This window comes from Malaclemys terrapin, chromosome 1 (assembly GCF_027887155.1).
Source record: "Malaclemys terrapin pileata isolate rMalTer1 chromosome 1, rMalTer1.hap1, whole genome shotgun sequence".
Taxonomy (NCBI): Eukaryota; Metazoa; Chordata; order Testudines; family Emydidae; genus Malaclemys; species Malaclemys terrapin.
Window position 1 is genome coordinate 336,425,681 of NC_071505.1, and position 19,393 is coordinate 336,445,073.

General features: G+C 47.8%; 1 protein-coding gene across 2 annotated transcripts in view; it reads left to right on the top strand.

The window, feature by feature from the left end:
• Nucleotides 1–717: 717 nt before the first annotated feature.
• GAB2 (GRB2 associated binding protein 2) overlaps nt 718–19,393 on the top strand; it is a 196,624-nt gene continuing 177,948 nt past the window's right edge. For both annotated transcript variants that reach the window (XM_054015774.1, XM_054015776.1), the window contains exon 1: nt 718–1,092. In XM_054015774.1, coding sequence (XP_053871749.1) covers nt 1,021–1,092 — 72 coding nt within the window. In that variant the 5' untranslated portion in view covers nt 718–1,020. The remainder of the gene's footprint in view (nt 1,093–19,393) is intronic.

The window sequence follows — 19,393 nt, forward strand, 5'->3', positions numbered from 1 at the left end:
ATCTGACAGGGCATTGCTAATTTCAGCGAGGACATCATACACTGTAACATGAAACCCAGCGACCAGTCACCAGTAGCAGTCATATCCCCTTTCAATGGGCGCTGTGGCATTATTTAAAAATCAATAATATGACAGGTTATCGATCCCCTCCCCCCATGCTAATTGCAGGGAGGCCGTCACAGGCATCCCGGGGTCCAGACTCTTTTCTTGGTCCCCCGGTTGTTTGCGATGGCTCCCTCATTTCTCTCCAGCTCTTGGGCACAAACCAACCTCTACCTATTGGGGGTGATAATTGAAGGGAATTTCCCAGAGGGGCAGATTAACCCCTCGCCTCCTGCCACAGGGTGTTTGCCTCTGAAGCAGCTGGTAGGGGAGTCCATGGAGGCCAGGCTCCTGCATTAGGCAGAGCCCTGCTTCGATCCAGCCTGTCACCTGCTGGGTTAGTGGTACTCTTGTTACTGTCGGACCGGGAATCCCTCTACCGCAGGGAGCCGTGTCAAAATCGCTGCGGGCCGGGGAGGGGGCGGGGGCTGAAACCCAGCCCCACCCGTGTCTGAGCATCCCCTCGCTGACCTTGCCTTGGAAGCTGAAGCTGCGACCCAGCCAGTCTGGTATCTTTGCAAACAGGCTGGCGGGGCGGGCGGGAGGGAGGCGTGGTGTGTGGGGCGCAAGAGGCGGTTTCCTGCTTCCCAGCTCCGAACAGCTGGCGGGGTTTGAAAGGGTGCGTGTGTCAGCCCAGCGGAGCCAGCCCAGGCTCCGACCGAGGATCTCTGGATAAGACAAGGAGTCCCAGGCGCGCAGCGAGCGACGCTGGGGCGGAGGCGCTGGCTGCTGCCACCCGGCCCAGGGCAGGCTCCGGCTGAGCCGCGCCCGACTGACCCCGGCGCTCCAGGCGGCCCCGGCGGCGCGGCGCGGCGCCCGGGGAGTTGCTTCGCGGAGGACGGGCTGGGCGCGTAGCGAGGCGGGAGCTGCCCGGGTGCATGCGGCCGGCGCCGCGGAGAGCCGGCGGGGCAGCCCGGGATGAGCGGCGGCGAAGTGGTGTGCGCCGGCTGGCTGCGCAAGTCGCCCCCGGAGAAGAAGTTGAGACGATACGTGAGTAGCCCGGGCTGCCCGGGAGCGGGGGGTGCCGGGCTGGGGGTGCCCCGGCCGGGGCAGGGCGCTCAGCTGGGAGCCGACCCAGCGGGAGGGCTCGGATGCGGGGCGTCGCTGGCGCCGGGCACCGCGGTGACCCCCAGGAGCTCCGGGATTGGCAGCCGCGGGGGAGGCGCCTGGCGGGGTGCGGGGAGCCTGGGCCAGCCTGGGGCTGACCCACGGCAGTGGGATGCTCAGCCCCGAGCAGAGCGGGACCCCGCAGCGGAGCCGGGCAGTCCCGCCCCAGCCCACGGGACGGAGTCGGTGCCGCTTAACTGGACTGACCCGCGCAGTCCCGCACCGCGGATACCCGGCTCCCGGCAGGCGAGGAGCCTCCCTCGCCGCATCCCCGCACCTGCCGCCCCGGGCGCGGCGCTGGCTCCTGGCTGCAAACGCCCATGCAGGCGGCAGGGAGTTGATCTGCGGTGCGTGCTGCAGCCCGGGGGCTGGCGGGCGGTGCGGGCACTGGAGCTGCAGGGGCGGGGCTGGGGCTAGGCACAGACCAGGTGGAGGCCGGTCCTGGGACACATTCGCAGGTCTCTCGGGGCCGGCGGCGATCTGCGGGCGGCGGGGCGGGAGTGGCTGGAGCAGTGCCCGGGGCCAGGAGGGTGATGCTGGGGCCGGTGCCCGTTCGTTGGGAAGCCTGCAAGCGGGGCCCGGGGGCTGCAGAAAGCCACGTGGACGGAGCCAGGAGCCCCGCTGAGACAAAGCCCAAGCCCGGGGCTCCAGTCCCAGGGCAGCAGCTGCTCAGCTGGTGTCAGTCGGGGCAGCGCCTTTCAAGTCAAGGGAGCCCTGCTCTGGCAGGCGGCTTCATGCCAGACGAGGATCGCGCCCCAGGCTTTGCTAGGAGGGATGCAGGCAGCAGGGGTGGGAGGCGGATGGGGCGCTGAGATCAGAGTGAGCTGGAGTGTCCATTTGGGGGCTAGTGTTCCCCCTTCCCCAAGGGGGCTGTGCCCCTGGGGAGTCCCGGACAAAGGAGGATTTAGAGCAGCTGCGAACCCCCCTCCTTGGGGGCAGGGGGAGCAATGACTCTATAATAAGGACTATAGATGTAGATCCCTTGGCTCTTCCCACGTCTTCTGCAGGTCAGGGGAGCCCCCACCCCTACACACAGTGCAGAGCGCAGCGCCATAGCTACAGACCCTCCGATGGGATCCTGGGACAGAGCCAAATTCTCTGCTGATGTTACTCCATGGAAGTCAGTGGAATTACGCCAGCAGAGAACTTGGCCCACACCAAGTGCTGCAGATTATTATGTTGTCCACCAGGATGCCCTGACTGGTTAAAGAGACTCAAAACAGTGCCCCGCCCCCAGGGAAGGTGCTTGGTGTTTCTGTGCCTTGCACAAGGAAACCATCTGAGCTCAGGCCCAGATTCTCGAAGGTATTTAGGCACATTAGTGTCTTTACACCTGCCAGAATGACTATACCCTCTGCAAGTGTTTGCTTCCAAGCGAAGATCCTTCCAACCCTTCAAGCATTACCAGAGACTCACCCTTCTCGAGTCCACCACTGGAACCAAGGAGGACTGAAGGACGGGAGGGTTACGTTTCCATCCTGTCTTCTCTGGGAGGCTGGGATTTATCCCTTGGTGAGGAAGCAGCCATAGGAAAGGAACACACCAGCCAAAGGGACAAGAGTTAGTTTAGATACTTCACAGTGAATGGCTGAGTCCAGTTTAACTTTCTTCTTCCAAGGTTCACTGTCTCCTGCTACTCGTGTGTGTCGTCTACACAGGAAAAAGCAGACTTGCCATGTCTTCACTACATTTTTTAACCCAAGTTAAGAACACACCTTTTTTTTGCAGTGTAGACATACCCTATCTCTTCATTACCGTTCACTCCTGTGTCTGTGCAAAGAGCGGCATCCTTTAAACTCTCCCTTATCTTTCTTTTTAAGAACAGCTCTGAACACCTTTGCCCTGAAGTGCAGCGATATTATATCTTGGTAGAACTGGTTTTATTTCCTAAGCTCCCCCTTGTCATTAGCGTTAATTATTTAACGTTCGCCAAAGGCTTTGAAGATGTAAAGGGCTATCGAAGTGCTATCATTAGTCGTTGAGATCAAACAGTTCCTGTAAGTTGTAAAGAATCTGAACAGCAGCTATGCCACATTCTGGACTTATTAAAATAAATCCCATTGCTTTGTGCTCTCCCTCTGAAGATGTCTCCGGACGGCACTAGTGTAACGGTGTGTCATCGCATGGCTCTGAACAGTGGGTGTGTGAAGCTGCTATCTTCTGACTCAGCAGACCCACTCCCTGGGTGAATTCAGAGTAAGATCTGCTGACTGTAGTGACAAAAATAAGTGTCCGCTGGCTTTTAGCCCTTCAGAGCCAGCGCAGTTTTGGGAGAGCAAAGTAGACTCTAGTCTGCCTTGGGCTGCATCAGCAAAACTATTCCCTGGGTTCTCATTGCTTTCACCTGGCAAACATAAAGGACCATGGGTGTCACTGGGACTTACCTTGAGCTGCAGCTCCTTTAATTGCTTAAGCATCATAGCAAAGATATGAAAATAGGCAGATATTATTAGTTCCATTTTACAGAAGGGGGAACTGAGGGAATGACTCAAAATTAGCCAAGCAGTGAATGGGCGCAGCTCCATAGATTTCAGAGGTGCTGCATCTGCTTATGCTGGGGGTGAGATTAGATCTATTTAGGTTCCTGTACCATGCCTGTCACTGCAGTATGTCAGGATCAACCAGAGACAGTGTGATTTGCTCAAAGCCGCTGAACAAATCCAGTGCCTCCGATTCCCAGTCCCATTCTCTAACCACTAGGCATGTTACTTTAGTCTTAATATATTTAAACAATTGGATTTTGTTACATTAGACTTCTTTAAAAGACCAAACCCTTAAAACACAATGTATTTATTTAGGCTTTCGAGCAGCTGGACAGATTCATTTTATGTAATGAGCAATGGAGGCTGCCTTTAGGTTAATGGAGCAAAGCACCCTCCTCCTACAAATATAAATTGCCAACACTGAGTCACCAGTGCCTTTAACTCATCAAATGTCATTAACTGTCCAATGAAAGAACACTCACTTAGCCCTTGTGCTCCGGCATTCCAGCAAGAGCCGAGTAAATCTTTTAAATGCTGTGCACGAGGGTGTGAAATGCTGGAGGCTAACAATAAAGATTTGTGCATATAAGGGCGCCTTTCATCCAGCAAGATCCCACAGCACTTTGCAAACCACATATGTTTTAGAAAACACCTTATCCTCCCTTGGAAATGCAGCCATCTCTGGGGTGAAATGTCTTAGCTTTTAACATTGCACAGCAATGCTTCTCAATGTGTTAAAGATGGGATGTGACGAAGGAAGCTATAAACAAATGTCACTCAAGGGGATACCATGTTCCTGGGACTGGAAGTTGGATGTGGATTTTAGTCCAGTCTCTCACATTGGCTCACCCTGTGTCGTGTAGAGAGTCACTTTGGCCACAATTGGCAAAAGTGGCCACTGTTTTGCCACTCTTGGGTGCCCATCTTGAAAGCCCTGAGCACTCACAGCCCCCACTGAAATCCAGATCTTCATGCCCAGATCCTCAAAGGTATTTAGGTGCCTAACTTTCATTGAAATTCATGGGCGTTAGGTGCTTCCATACTTTTGTGGGTCTGGGCCTCTGTGTTTCCAGACAAGTGCCCAAAAGTCAATGACTGGCTTGGAAAACATTGGCCTTCGCTTTTTTTTTTTTTTATGCCTCCGTTTTCCAACCTGGTGAAATGGTAGTGATAATGTTTACCATACCTACCTGACAAGGGGTCTGAAAGGTGTAGCCCAATCATGCATACTCGAGTTCCTCACATGGAAGGAGGAGAGCGCCAGTGTGGTCAGGAATCCGAGGCTAACACCTCTATTCTTGTACAATGTGCTGTGGGCTCTGTCATGAAAACAAGCAGTGAGGACCTCAGTTTTCCATCTCCTCAGGAAGACAACAGCCCCAGCAACAGAGGTCCTCCCACCGCATTGGCTTCTGTACTGATTGAGAGGGAAGAGCGCCCCCTATTGAATTAGCTGCATCGTTCCCTCTATTACTGCCATGATTTACTCTCAAAATTCAAATCCCAGGAGGACCTCTCTGACCATGAGTTGTCATTAGCTGGGATTTGGCTCATTCAGGATTTGACTGTATTAACACAACAAACTTTTCCGTAACGGTACTTTATTTTTATTGTCCAACATGATTAGAAACCCCCTAGAAGCGTGTCCCTTCCCTGGGTGTCTGGGTAGGGGCGTGTTGCTGAAGTGCAGTTGGGAGGCCTGGTGTTGCCTTGTGGAAAGTGGTGCCAAACAAAGATCCTGATCTCTCTAGATTCTGTGGCACCCTCGGTAAGGGGGCGGGTGCTAAACCCAGGGACCTATCCAAATTTCACCTTGTACAATTTCATAACCTCCCTCCAGATTCAGAGGGGTAATGATCTGCCTCTTCACATCCTGCATTGTCCAGAAGTTGCTGTTTCACTTGAGAAGCAGCTGCATTTCAGCAGCGGGGGATTTGATCCTTTGTGTGTTGTTTCTTTGTAAAGTGCTTTGAGAGCCCTTTGCACAAAAGGTGCTGTATGAATATAAAAATCAGGATCAGAAGTTACAGTTCCTGTCTTCCATTTTTCGTCTTGCCTATTTAGGCTATTAGCTCTTTGGGGAGGGACTGTGCCTTACTATGTGTTTATACAGTGTTTAGCACAATCGGGATCTGATCTCAGCTGGGGTTGATATCATAATAGTAAGAATCCTAACAATTTCAGGTCAGAGGGAGTGAAGATACAGTATGCAATTATAGAAGAGCACTTAGCCACTCCTAAAGTTACTGTGTTGCTGTTTAATTCTGGGCGTAAACTCTCTCTTATCCTCCAATCAAACCATTCCACTCCACCCTGCTTATCTTCACACTGCAGTGTTACTATCTGTGCTGGTTGGCTAAGCTGTCTGTTTTAAACAAAAGTAAGGGGCTTGAGTCTCCCCTGTCACTGGTCTTGCACCAGCGTAGCTCAGTTCAATTCAGTAGACTTGCACTGCTGTAAATCGGAGACGAATCAGACCTTCAGTATGTAAAATGTACATCACAGGTCACTTCTGCACCGGGGCACAGAGTCTCACCAGATCTCCAGTAACAAAAGGACCTGTTCTTCCTTCCTGATGCAAGCACATGCGATAAATGGGAAGGTAACAGGCTGGCAAGGTTTTCCTGAGTCACTGCAACCTGTTAGCAGAGGTTGATCCTGCTAGGAAAGGGTTAAGTGGGTTCTGTTGACTCATTGAGGCAGGTGGCTCATTTATTTTCACCTGGGTATAAGAGAGGTGGGAGTGGCTCCCTGAAGAGAAGATCTAGGGTGTGAGCTGAGCAGCACTGTGGTAAGAAACTGGGGAGCAGCCATGCCTGGGAAGAACACTTTAGCTGAACTTGATGTTATTGTTAAGGAAAGCGGTGAGTTGAGACTCTGCAGTTTTGGACTATGTTTCAGAGTAGGCTGGGGAAGGCACCTGCTTGCATAGAGCTATGCACTTGGGGAGAAACCTCCCCTGCCCCTAACTGTGCAGCGCAACACCAAGAAATGGGCATCTAGCAAAATATACATTGTTTCAGGGCTTGACGTCTTAATGGCTGCTCATGAAATTAGAGAGTGTTAGAGGTTGTAGTCTGCATGGAGGGGAATAGCAAAGGCACTTGAGAGAGACCTCGGTGGATTCTTGCCAACATGTGACCTGACTGGTGGCCATTTAAACACATGTATAGGGTGACCAGATGTCCCGGTTTTATAGGGACAGTCCCGATTTTTGGGTCTTTTCCTTATATAGGCTCCTATTACCCCCCACCCCCGTCCTAATTTTTCACGTTTGCTGTCTGGTCACCCTACGACATGTATGAAGTCCTCAGGCCCTGTGTAGGGCACCACAGACATTGTTGGCCAAACTCATCCCTGGTGAAAGAGATTCCAACACCATTGACGTTGACTGAGTGTCTCCTATGTCAGCTGTGAATTTGCACTTCTATATCCAAATTGCCCCTTATGAACGTATGGTTAGGATCAGAATTCTGATCCATCAAGTGCTTCCAGCAGCAGCCAGCACTTGATGTTCCAGAGGAAAGAGGAACATACCTTTATAATCCTGTGTTAGAGCTGGAAAAGACCTATCAGGTCAGCAAACACAACTCCTCCACCAGCGGAGGAGTGTTCCTTATAGTGTCTGTGCTGCACCACACCAATGATGCAATGCTGTATGGAGATGTGATTCCCAAACTGGCCAGACAATGTGATGCACTACAACTGGCTGTTCTGCTCCCCCCTTCTTCTACTTGTTGGTCATAAAAATACTGAGGCCTTTTTTATAGCCAGCCATTATATTTGACTGGGGAGGACTTAGAGTTATAGTCTTATTTCGTTGCACTGGAATTTACATCTGTAACTCCCCATCCTTGGAGACCAGGAGTTATATTGGCTGAATTTACACAATATGTATTTGCCTCATGCTTTGGCATTGGTAACGTTGCTTGAAAGAATTTTTCTCTCTCTATCAAGCCTGCGTCATGACATCAGGACTGGCCCATGTCCCTGGCAAAGTCCACTGTGGACATAAAAGATTGATGATGGCAAAATGTAAGTTGAACTTAAGAAAGACAAACAGCACTTAAGGAAAGTATAACAGGAAGCTGGATTAATTTTTCTTTGGAAGAGACCAGAAGTGATATTAAATGGCCTTTCACAAACAAATGTCACATGCAGTGGGTGATGCAATGCTGTTTACTGGACCAAAGCAGATATTAGTGACTTAGATGCAGAGCAAATATTACAAATTATTTATTTGTATTACTGACATACGGGGGCTGTCAGGATTGGGGGTCCACAGTGCAAGGTGCTGTAGAAACACCCTGTGACAGACTGTCCCTGCCTTGGAGAGCTTACAATCTAATGGACACAATAGATAAAAGAAACATTACATGCGTCTGACGAAGTGGGTATTCACCCACAAAAGCTTATGCTCCAATACGTCTGTTAGTCTATAAAGTGCCACAGGACTCTTTGTTGCTTATTACTGCCTGTGAGGCACAGAGACATCAACTGACTTGACCAAGGTCACATAGGGTTGTCTGTGGCAGAGCAGGGAATTGAACTTGGATCTCCTGGGTGCCAGCAGTCTACACTGTCTTCAACACAAGGCCATCCTTCCTTTCTGAAGTCCTGCTGGTCATTTAAATCCCCCTTTAATAAAAGTAACCAATACTACTAAAAAGAACAGGAATACTTGTAGCACCTTAGCGACTAACTAATTTATTTGAGCATAAGCCTTCGTGGGCTACAGCCCACTTCATCGGATGCATAGAATGGAACATATAGTGAGGAGATGAAAAGGTGGGAGTTTCCTACCAACTCTAAAGAGGCTAATTTCTTAGAGTTGGTAGAACAACTCCCACCTTTTCATGTTCTCTGTATGTGTATATATATATCTAAGGTGCCACAAGTACTCCTGTTCTTTTTGTGGATACAGACTAACACGGCTGCTACTCTGAAACCAATACTACTAAGTCATTGCATCCAGAGATCTCAAAGCATTTTCTAAAGGTGGGTAAGCACCATTCTCCCCATTTGACAGAGAGGTGTATGACTTTCTCAAGGACACACACTGCAGCAGTGGTGGTATTGAGTCCTAACTTAAGCCAGGTGACATTTTTTGGATAAAAAACTTTTTTGAGCAAAAAATGCAGATTTGGTGACACCAAAATGTTTTGCGAATTCATGTCAGTTTCACCAAATTGTTTCAGTTGGGGAAAAAAATAAAAAAAATTAAATGTTGTATTTTGACATTTTCAAAATGTTTCTTTTTTTTTTTTTTTTTAGTTTGATACAAATTTTGTTTCAAAATTCTCTTTTTAAAATGGTCAGAATTGGAAATGAACTATTTCGATGGTGTCAGAATAAAACATTTTGTTTGACCTGAAATTATTATTTTTTTTTATTTGTTGGAGTTGCCAGAGAACTGAAAAAGCTATTATTTGCACAGCTGTAGTTCTTAGAAAGATGACGGAAAAATTGGAAAGAGTTCAGAGAAAGAACATTCCTTATAGTGATCGAATCAAAGAACTCAATCCATTTTAGTTTAACAAAGACAAGGTTAAGGGGTGACTTGATTACAGTTTCTAAGTACCTATATAGGGAACAAATATTTATTTGTGAGCTCTTCAATATGAGCAGAGAAAGCCAGTGGCTGGAAGTTGAAGCTAGATAAATTTAGACTGGTAATAAGGCAAAAATGTTTACAAGTGCAAGTAATTAACCATTGGAACAATGGTCGTGATGGATTCTCCGTCACTGACAAATTTTAAATCCATACTGGATGTCTTTCTTAAAAGATCTGCTCTAGGAGTGATTTTGGGGAAGTTCTCTGGCCCCTGTTACACAGGAGGATAGGCTAGATCAGTGGTTCTTAAACTTTACTGTAGCCTGCACCCCTTTAGTTCTCAAAATATGTTCTCGCACCCCTTAAAAAATCGTTGAAGTAGGTCAGTTCTTTACACCTAAATATTTTTTTATTTGTATATTACAGTAATCATTAAAAAATGTATCATGTTAATAAATACATAGGTTTGATTAAACAAAGTAGTTGTACTTAAGTGCCTGTGCTTAATTTGTGTTTTCGATTATTTACCTTCTAAAAATATCTGGCATGTCTCGCACCCCCAGAAAGGGCGTCTCCCACCCCCAGGGGGTGCCTGCACCCCAGGTTAAGAACCACTGGGCTAGATGATCACAATGGTCCCTTCTGGCCTTGGAATCTAAGAATCTAACTCCTAGGTCCCTGCTTTGTGTACTAGGACACACAGCTCTTTCCTTCTACAATTACCCTGACCCTGGCACTCTTCCTCCTAACTGTGCTTGCTATGATACTAGATACCCACCCATTCCACCTCATCCCTCCTGCCCCTGCCATGGTATATACCCGCTGTCCCCAAGACGTCAGCCGGGAAGGGGTTAAAACAAGCATTAGAAACGTGCTAGTGAATATTACACTGCACCGGGCTTTGGCTTTGTAATTTTATGGGATTTTAATTGCTGTATCGTGTGACACACCTTGAATATCACTTGGTGGAGAGGCGTCATATAAATACGGTCTGTTATTTCCTCATATGAAGCTGCAAACTAAGAGCCCATTCTGCAGCCTTTGCTGATCTCAGTCGTGTTTATAAATGAAGTCCCGTCAACCTGTAAGCTTTGCTTGCCACCCAGACCCACAGCTGTGTGTCCACCTGTCTGTCAGCTTCTTGCACAGTTACCTCTCAATGGTGTATGTCCGTGGCCTCATTACCGTGGGGTCTGAGCAACCTCATAAGCTTCAGTGGATTTATCCTCACAATACCCCTGTGATATAGGGCAGTGCTGATATCCCCTTTTTATAGACGGGGAACTGAGGCTGAGAGAGACTAAGTGATCTGCCAAAGATGCTGTGGCAGAACAGGGAATGGAGCCCAAGTCCCCTTAAGTCTTAGGCTGGTTCCCAACCACTGAACCACATCTGTGTTGTCTTCTACATATTCCCCCTCACCACCAGGATGCATGTTGCCACCTCCCTGGGCTCATCTGCAAGGCTCCTATCTATTCATATTTCAGTCCGTCTCAAAGACCCACTCCTGCATGATACATACAGTGCACAGGGCCGCCCAGAGGGGGGGCCAGGTGGGGCAATTTGCCCCAGGCCCCGGGCCCCACAAGGGCCCCCATGAGAGTTTTTCAGGGCCCCTGGAGCAGGGTACTTCACTTGCTCCGGGGCCCCGGAAAACTCTTGCGGGGCCCGGGGCCCCAGAGCTTCTTCCGCTCCGGGTCTTCGTCAGCAGTTCGTCGGCGGGGAGTCCTTCCGTTCCAGGACCCGCCGTCAAAGTGCCCTGAAGACCCATGGCGGGGGGGTCCTTCCGCTCCGGGACCCACTGCCAAAGTGTTGGGTCTTCGGCAGCAATTTGGTGGCGGGGGCCCCCTGCCACCAAAGACCCCAGGCCCCCTGAATCCTCTGGGCAGCCCTGACAGTGTATGCATGTAACTGGATTGTATATAAACTGCCCCTTATGTTCTGCTTCCCATAAGCTCTGTCTGTCTTCAGTTTATAAGCATCTCAGAGCAGGGACCATCCATGAATGTTCATACCCTCCCCATCATGGACACTACTGTAACCTTACTGTATCATCTAGAGGCCCCAGCAGAGATCAGTGCCCCATTGTGCTAGGTGCTGTAAAAGTAGATAGTAAGAGACAGTCCCTGCCCCATAGTGCTCACCTGAATAGACAAGACAGGGGCTATGAGGGGAAATAGGCACACAGTCAGAGGAAGTGACCTTCATGCTCAAGGTCACCCAGAGGTCCGTGACAGAACTGGAAATCAGGGCTGCCCAGAGGATTCAGGGGGCCTGGGGCAAAGCAATTTCGGGGTTCCCTTCCATAAAAAAAAGTTGCAATACTATAGTAACATGTATTTGGAAATGTAAAAAATAACCAGTGAAATACATTCAAAAACTAATTTTTAATAATTTGAAAATACACAAAATACACTATTTAAAAACATTAAATGCTTTAATGGTATGTATACATTTGCAATTACATAATGGGCTGTCGCTGGGTGATGGTGATGGTTGGTGCCAATGGGCTGTCGCTGCCTGGGGGTGGCGCTACTGTTGCCCAGGGCTGGGTGGGGAGCTGGGCTCTGGGTCGGGGAGTCCCCAGCTCAGAGGGGCTGGGCTTGGAGCTGGGGGTCAGGGCTGTGGGGGGATGGGGTCGGGGGGGGTGTCCAGTTCAGAGGGGCTGGGCTCAGAGCTGGGGGTCAGGGCTGGGGTGGGGGTGGGGTCGGGGAGTGCCCGGCTCAGAGGGGCTGGGCTTGGAGCCAGTGGTCGGAGGGTGACCGGCTCAGAGGGCCTGGGCTCGGAGCTGGGGGTCAGGGCTGGGGGGGTGCCCAGCTCAGAGGGGCTTACCATGTCGCTTACCCCCGCCTCCCAGAGCCTCAGCGAGCCGCGTCCAGGAGCTCCTGCCGCTCGGCCCGCCGGAGCTCGCCGCCCCGCCCCCTTACCACGCGGCTCTGAGCGGTAGGAGATCAGGCCTTGCCGGAGCCACGCCGCTGCAGCGCTGTCCAGGGCCACTCCTGGACGTGGCGCGCTGAGGCACTGGGGGATGGGGAAAGGCGAAGGCGGGGGCAGGGGGAAGCTACCAACATTCCCGTGGGGGCCCCTGTGGGGCCCAGGGCTTGGGGCAAATTGCCCCACTTGCCCCCCCTCCTCTCCCCGTGGGTAGTCCTGCTGGAAATACTGCCCAGATCTCCTGACTAGCAGTCCTGTGCTCTATAAACTAGACCACACTTCCCCAAGCCTCTTATTAATTTAATAAAAATAGATTTATTAAAGAAACACCCTATTCTTCTTCCACTGTATATCAGTGTCTAACTAAATCAATAACCATTACAGTAACTTTTTCCAAACACCAAGCAATACTTACAAGATAGCAGAATTAAAATAGGCTGAGGGCAATTTGGGAGATTAGCTTTTACAGCCTCCCGTCCCAGCTGATGGCTTGTCAGCACTGGAAATCAGCTTATTTCCAAACCGCCATTGTGCACCATTATGTTAATATCACGCTGGGGCTGGATGCATTTATGCAAAAGCTTTTTGAGTCAAAGCCCTGAAAAGGTTGATGTAAAATGTTCCAGATCTCTTTATTTGCATGAAAGGGACGTGCATGGTTGCTCTCTCTCATTTATTTATTAAATCTGAGCAGGACTTTGTCTGGAGAGCATAATAAATAACTCTGATCATCTTGCTACAAAATGAAATTAGATCCCAATTGTCATTATAACTGTAAAAAGTAGCCAGTCTGCCACTGGGCAGAAGCATGAAAAGCCAGATAGAAGTGGTCATTGGTGTAATGGTCGCTTTCTTACCTTCCTCTTATAATTAAGTGGGTAGGTATAGGGGGAGGAATAGCTCTTTAAAACTGATGAACAATAATAATTTAAGGCCAAGAAGGACCATTAGATCATCCAGTCTGACTCCTGCATGACACAGGCCATAGATCATAGTAATAATTTGTACCGGGGCAGCACCAAGTTAAAAGACAGCCCCTGCCCCAGAGATCTTACAGTCTTCCTCTTGTCAAAGACGCTCTCCAAAGCAAGCGGCTATATGTTACCTTTCAGCTGCATTTTTTGAGGCGGAGTGGAAAAGATATGCCCTTTAAGCAGGAACTGTGTAAATGCACATCTTGCTGTCTAGGCTGGACAAGGATGCCTGTTTCTCCGTGAGTAGCAATCCATGGGGGATTTTGTTTCTGGAGCTGCCCTTTTTTATATTTATTATCTCCTTTCTTCAGGGTATTCAGCTGGTGTGTGATTTCACTGACGAACCTGGGAGCATCAGGGAATCTTTGTATCAGTCTGGTGGTTCTTTGCTTTTATTACACTAGTGCCTAGAAATGAATTTCTCTGTCCAAAATGTGGAATTTCTCACCCAGAATTACTCCCATCTAAGGCCCAGGATGGGAAGATTCACTCCTGGGCTAGTGATAGGTTTCCTACAAATAAAATTGCCGTGGCTTTAAATACTGCAGGGCTAAAAACCAGAACCAAGATTTAAACAATGGCTGCCTAAATTAAGGCTCCAGGCCAAACCTTTCAGAAGTGTCTAGTGAGTCTTTGGGAAGACACTTTCTGAAAATGAGGCCCCTTTAAGGTGTCTCCACTTGGGCCCCTAAAAAATCAAGTCAGCCATTATTTAGACTGTAAGATTGTTAGGGCAGGGACTGCCTGCATCTCTGTGCTTTTCAGTGCCCAGACTACAGAGCCCTATGGTAATAACCACGATTAATAATAATCATTAGTCACTTTTGAAAATCTTGTCCTAAGTTCTTATTGAGCCACCTGTTTTTCCAAATTGCTGAAAACTCCACAGTTCCCACTAGATGGGCGATGTGCCCAATTGGGAAGGGAAGGTTCCCTGCAGTTGTGGACTGTTCCCAGTTATGGAGTGCCTCCCAAATTCATGCTGCTCAGCCCTTTCTACCATGTGACTCCATCAGCTATCCTGTGTGTCTGTGGCTACATAAACCTCCCACACTGGTTGCACACTCCGTGTTTAGGAACGATATCTAGCACAGTGTGGGGCATACATAATATTAATTATACATGCTCATTGCCAATGGAAAATAGATTAACTGCCTTCATTCTGTCAATATCACATACAGCTTGCAGCTCTCTGGCATTTTTCAGCTGTCTCGTACGGTCTGTAAATAGCTCTATCCATATGGAAAGCCTATAGGAATATATCATTTGCTTTGATTTAAGAAGAATCAATGATTTGAGGGCCAGATGTCTTTTTTTTTTCCCCCTCCATGTTCCTCGCATACTCTTCACTGCACATAACGTCAGATCTGAGATTCCAGTGGGAAGAACGTGCGACCACGCTGCATAGAACTGTCCATTGTTCAACGGGTCAGGGATCAGAGCCGTGATGTCAGGATATAGAGAAGTGAAGTTGGCAGCTGAACTTAGTCACCACCTCCAGTGTAGCATTATAGTATCCAGAGCTATTAGCACACATGCAGACGCTGGGTGCACTCTGACTGGTAGGGTTGAAGTTTGTAGAATCCTTATGAGCCGGGGGGGGGTGGGGGGGTTTGAACAAGCACAAACAGTGAAATGTAAGGGCTGACTTTGAATACAGGTATATGTGGCTGCATTGTAGACCTTGGAACCAACTGGCATTGCCTCGCTGTGAAAGAGAACCCTGCTTACAGCTCAAATGTGTGTAGTGTGGTGGTATTCAGGGCCTGATCTAAAGCCCATCAAAGTCAATGGAAGGGCTTACATTGATTCCAATGGTCTGGGGCTTATTTGTGTAGCAAAGACAGTGTGCACAGCTGTACTTAGAGACCATGTTGTTGGAAGAAAAGCTCCTTGCCATCAGTGTGGTATGTGGGGGTGTGACGTTGTGCAGTCTATATGGTTTTACAAAAACATGATAATAAGTGAATATAATGTAACTGGGATAGTTTTAGAAAAATATGGTAATAAGTGAATATAACGTAACTGGGATATGCTTCATGCAAAAGGTCTCTTGTAAGGTATCATTACAAAGCTTATAATCTACTGAGTGTGATCATCCGATTTGTATAAAGGTACCACTCTTGTATCTAAAACTAGAAATATAAAATATAACTCTGAGGGTCTATTGTAATTATGTAAAGTGTGGGCCACTAATGATGGTTTAGAATCTTGATGACTCCCATTATCCAGGACCATTGTCTGCAGATGGCTGTGTTTTACCTGTGAGTCTTCCTGTATATGTGTGTGCTGGCAAGTGGGCAATGAAGTCTTTCAGTGACATGTAATCATGTCACCTGAACTGGAATCCATCTTTAACCTGGTACTTTTCCAGTGAGGGGGGGGTGGAAACCCAGAGGGACAAAGGGTTCCCGCCTTATGCAAAAGATATATAAAGGGGTGAAACAGAACAAAGGGGAGAGAGGAGCCATCATGAAGAATCCCCTAGCTATCACCTGAGCTGGAACAAGAGCTGTACCAGGGGAAAGAATTGTGCCCAGGCCTGGAAGGTGTCCAGTCTGAGAAAAAACTTACTGAAGCATCTCTGAGGGTGAGATTATCTGTATTCAGTTTGATTAGACATAGATTTGCGCATTTTATTTTATTTTGCTTGGTGACTTTGTTCTGTCTGTTACTACTTGGAACCACTTAAATCCTACTGTCTGTGTTTAATACAATCACTTTTTATTTAGTAATTTACTCAGAGTATGTATTAATACCTGGGGGAGCAAACAACTGTGCATATCTCTCTATCAGTGTTATAGAGGGCGAACAATTTATGAGTTTTATGCAGGGTAAAATGGATTTATTTGGGTTTAGATCCCATTGGGAGTTGGACATCTGAGTGCTAAAGACAAGCACATGTCTGTGAGCTGTTTTCAGGTAAACTTGCAGCTTTGGGGCAAGCGATTCAGACCCTGGGTCAGTGTTGGAGCAGACGGGAGTGTCTGGCTCAGCAAGACAGGGTGCTGGAGTCCTGAGCTGGCAGGGAAAACAGGAATAGAAGTAGTCTTGGTACATCAGGTGGCAGCTCCCAAGGGGGTTTCTGTGATCCAACCCGTCACAGGGGGTGGATCCTTAACACCAGTTTTTTTGGAGAAGGGCCACAAGAATGATTAGGCGCATGGGAAAACGTTCCTGGGAAGAGGGATTGAAAGGATTGGGATGGTTTTCCTTAGAAAGGAAGAGACATGATAAAAGTACCTAAATTAATGAATGGTTTAGAGAAGGTAGATCAGGAACTTCTGGTCTCATTACGCAAGAACAAAGGGACATTCCGTGAAATTGAAAGGTGGCAAATTCAAAACCGATAAGAAAACATTTTCTTGCAAACTGTGTAATTAGTTTGTGAAACTCACTGCCATAGGATAAAGTGGAAGCCAAAAACTTAGCAAGATTCAAAGCAGGTTTAGACATGGTATGCGGATAACAAGAATATCCAGAGCTGGAATAACTGATTGTAACCAAGAAACAAAAACCCAAGGATGGGAAGGGAGATGAACCTTCATGTCTTGGGGGTTTAACCCCACATCTCTCACTAGTAGAGATTAGGATGAGATCTTCTGCCTACTGTCGGCGTTTCTTGGACCATGGGTCTGATCCAGTCTGGCAGTTGCTATGTGCTTATGTCAAAGTGAAGACCTCCCTGAATCAGTGGGGCTCTGGATGGGTGCAGCCCATGTGCATCACACTGACTGATGGGGGCCAGTTATGAATTTTTGCTCATATGAATGGGTCTCCTTGAAGTCAGCTTGGGTGAGGGTTTGCAGGCCCAAGCCCATGTGCATCAAACATAGAAAATATGTTGGTTGAGAATCAAACATTCAGTGCAGCCAGCTGGTACAAATAAGGTCTGATGTATAAGGGTCCAGGGCTGGAAGACCCTGCAGCAGCAGTGGGATTTGAAGATGGAGCTGAATGTAGAGGAAGGCTGTTTGCAACTGCAGCTGCAGTCTCATTCTGTTCTTTGGTATATAAAAAGAGACTTCATGATGTGGCTTCTATTGTATACATATCCATTTATCTTATTAAATAAAACAAACCTGTTTCACACACAATGACTTTAATATAACATGATTAATCTATTGTCAGTTGTGAATATGACCTAGCATGAGCAATGAATTCATTCCTAAAAATAAACATTTCTGTACAGTGTTTTGAGGACCTACAACACTATTGTAAATACATGGAGGTAGTTTTTGGCATGTAAACTACTGCCCTCTACTGGACAGAATCAGAACTGTTTAGCTGTGGGTCATAGCCTCTGTACTGCCGGCAGCTAGTTTCCTTTTATTGAAGTGATCTGGTCGTGTGCTGTTGGATCAGGAAAAGCTGGGTTTGATCCCGGCTGCCACCATGGAGTTCTGAGTGGCTGCTATGCTGTGGCAACCATAATAGTCCTACATGGCTGCTGACTTGCTACCATATTTTGAAGTCTGGACATGTGGAAACCAGAACCCAGCTAGTAGTTAGATGATGTGATGTCCTGTGCCACAGTCAGACAGGAGAGGTGAGGGAAGCAGGATGAAAACACTTTTAAAAAAGAAATGTTATAAATAGGATGTTTATGGGGCCACTTGGAATGTCATATAGTTCATGGCTAACTTGTAAAGATGTATGGAATATTTTCACTGAGCCCATGTGACATCCTTCCTTCCTTCCTTCCTCAGGGAGTAGATTTCAGTCGTGCTTCATCCATAGCCCTTTTTAAACTCACAGTAGTTAAGAAAGCTAACTTGGGACCATTCCTGTGAGGTGATAAGCACCCTCAACTCCTAATGGGATTTGGCTGATTCAGCACCACCCAGAATTGGAGTCCCTAGAGATTTAGCCCTTGTAATAAAAAGCTGTAAAGTCTGTCCTTGCATTTTTCTGTGTCTCCGGAACTCCCACTAACTGCAGGACCAGGCTCTCCTGGATGCCTAGGGTTGCCAACCCTCCAGGATTGTCCTGGAGTCTCCTGGAATTAAAAAATAATCTTTTTCATTAAATATAATGTCATGTGATGAAACCTCCAGGATTTCATCCAACCAAAGTTGGCAACCCTAGCTGAGGCTGAGAGAGATAAGCAGGTTTGACACATCTCATGTTCAATTGCTGGGAAGTTTATACGCTCCCATCTCCTCCTTGGTGTTCCGCCACCAACTCCAACTCAACTGCAATTCAGACAGGCCACCAGAGTTTACTCACCACCTTTACACACACAAACAATACTATAGGTATGGCTGGTCAAAATTTTTCTGTCAAAACTGTCTGTCTACAGAAAATTGGCTTTTTGGCTAAATGAGATTTTTCACAGAAAGTGTCTGTTTTCACAGGAAAATTTACACTTTCCTTGATAAACCAAAAAATGCTGATTCAGAAATGCTGTCACACTGTCTCATGGGAGTCGTAGTTTGGAGGCCTCATGCCCCCATTCTCTAGGGTCTGGGTTCCCAGCCATACTACAGCTCCCATGAGGCACTTTGGCGGCTCAACAAGAAGGGAGGAAGAAGTAGTCCAGCCAGGTAGCCTACCCCACAAAAGAGAATAAGGGGGATGAGTCACTCAAACTACAAATCCCATGACGCACCATGGCAGCATTTCTGAATTTAAATTTTCAAGTTTCAGACAGAAATTGGTGGGCGGGGGTGTTATTTATTAATTTTTCACTGAAAAGTTGAAATTTTCTGTGAGGGTGTGGGATGGGGGAAGGAAATTCATTCTCTGACCAGCTCTAACCATGGGATCTTTAATGGCCACATGTGACCAGAATGTCAGTTTTGCCCAAAAGATGTCTCAGTGCTCCTTAGCATGCCAGGATGTTGGTCCAACACTCTTAAAAGAAAGAGCACTATCTGTTGGATCACTAGTACTGCAGGATCCTTTGTAAAGTACCGCCCTGGAAGTCTCCCATGCAAGTAATCAGCAGCCACGTTTATGAATTGACAAACTCCCAGCCAAGGATGGTGATGGCAGGGTTGCAGCCATCAATGCTGCGGATGTCACAAACTTGTTACCAAAGACCTGGTTTTCTCTTTGCCTCATATCTAAACAGGCCCATTCTGTGGTTGCTCATGAGGTTAATAGTAAAGTGCCCAGTGAGGTTGATTGAGCAATGGGTCTGCCCTCTTGCAGGAACTTTCCTGGAAAGGAAAACCTAAGTGCAACAGGCTTATGACTTTCTACTTTACATTATGCCTCTTCGACAGCATTGACTC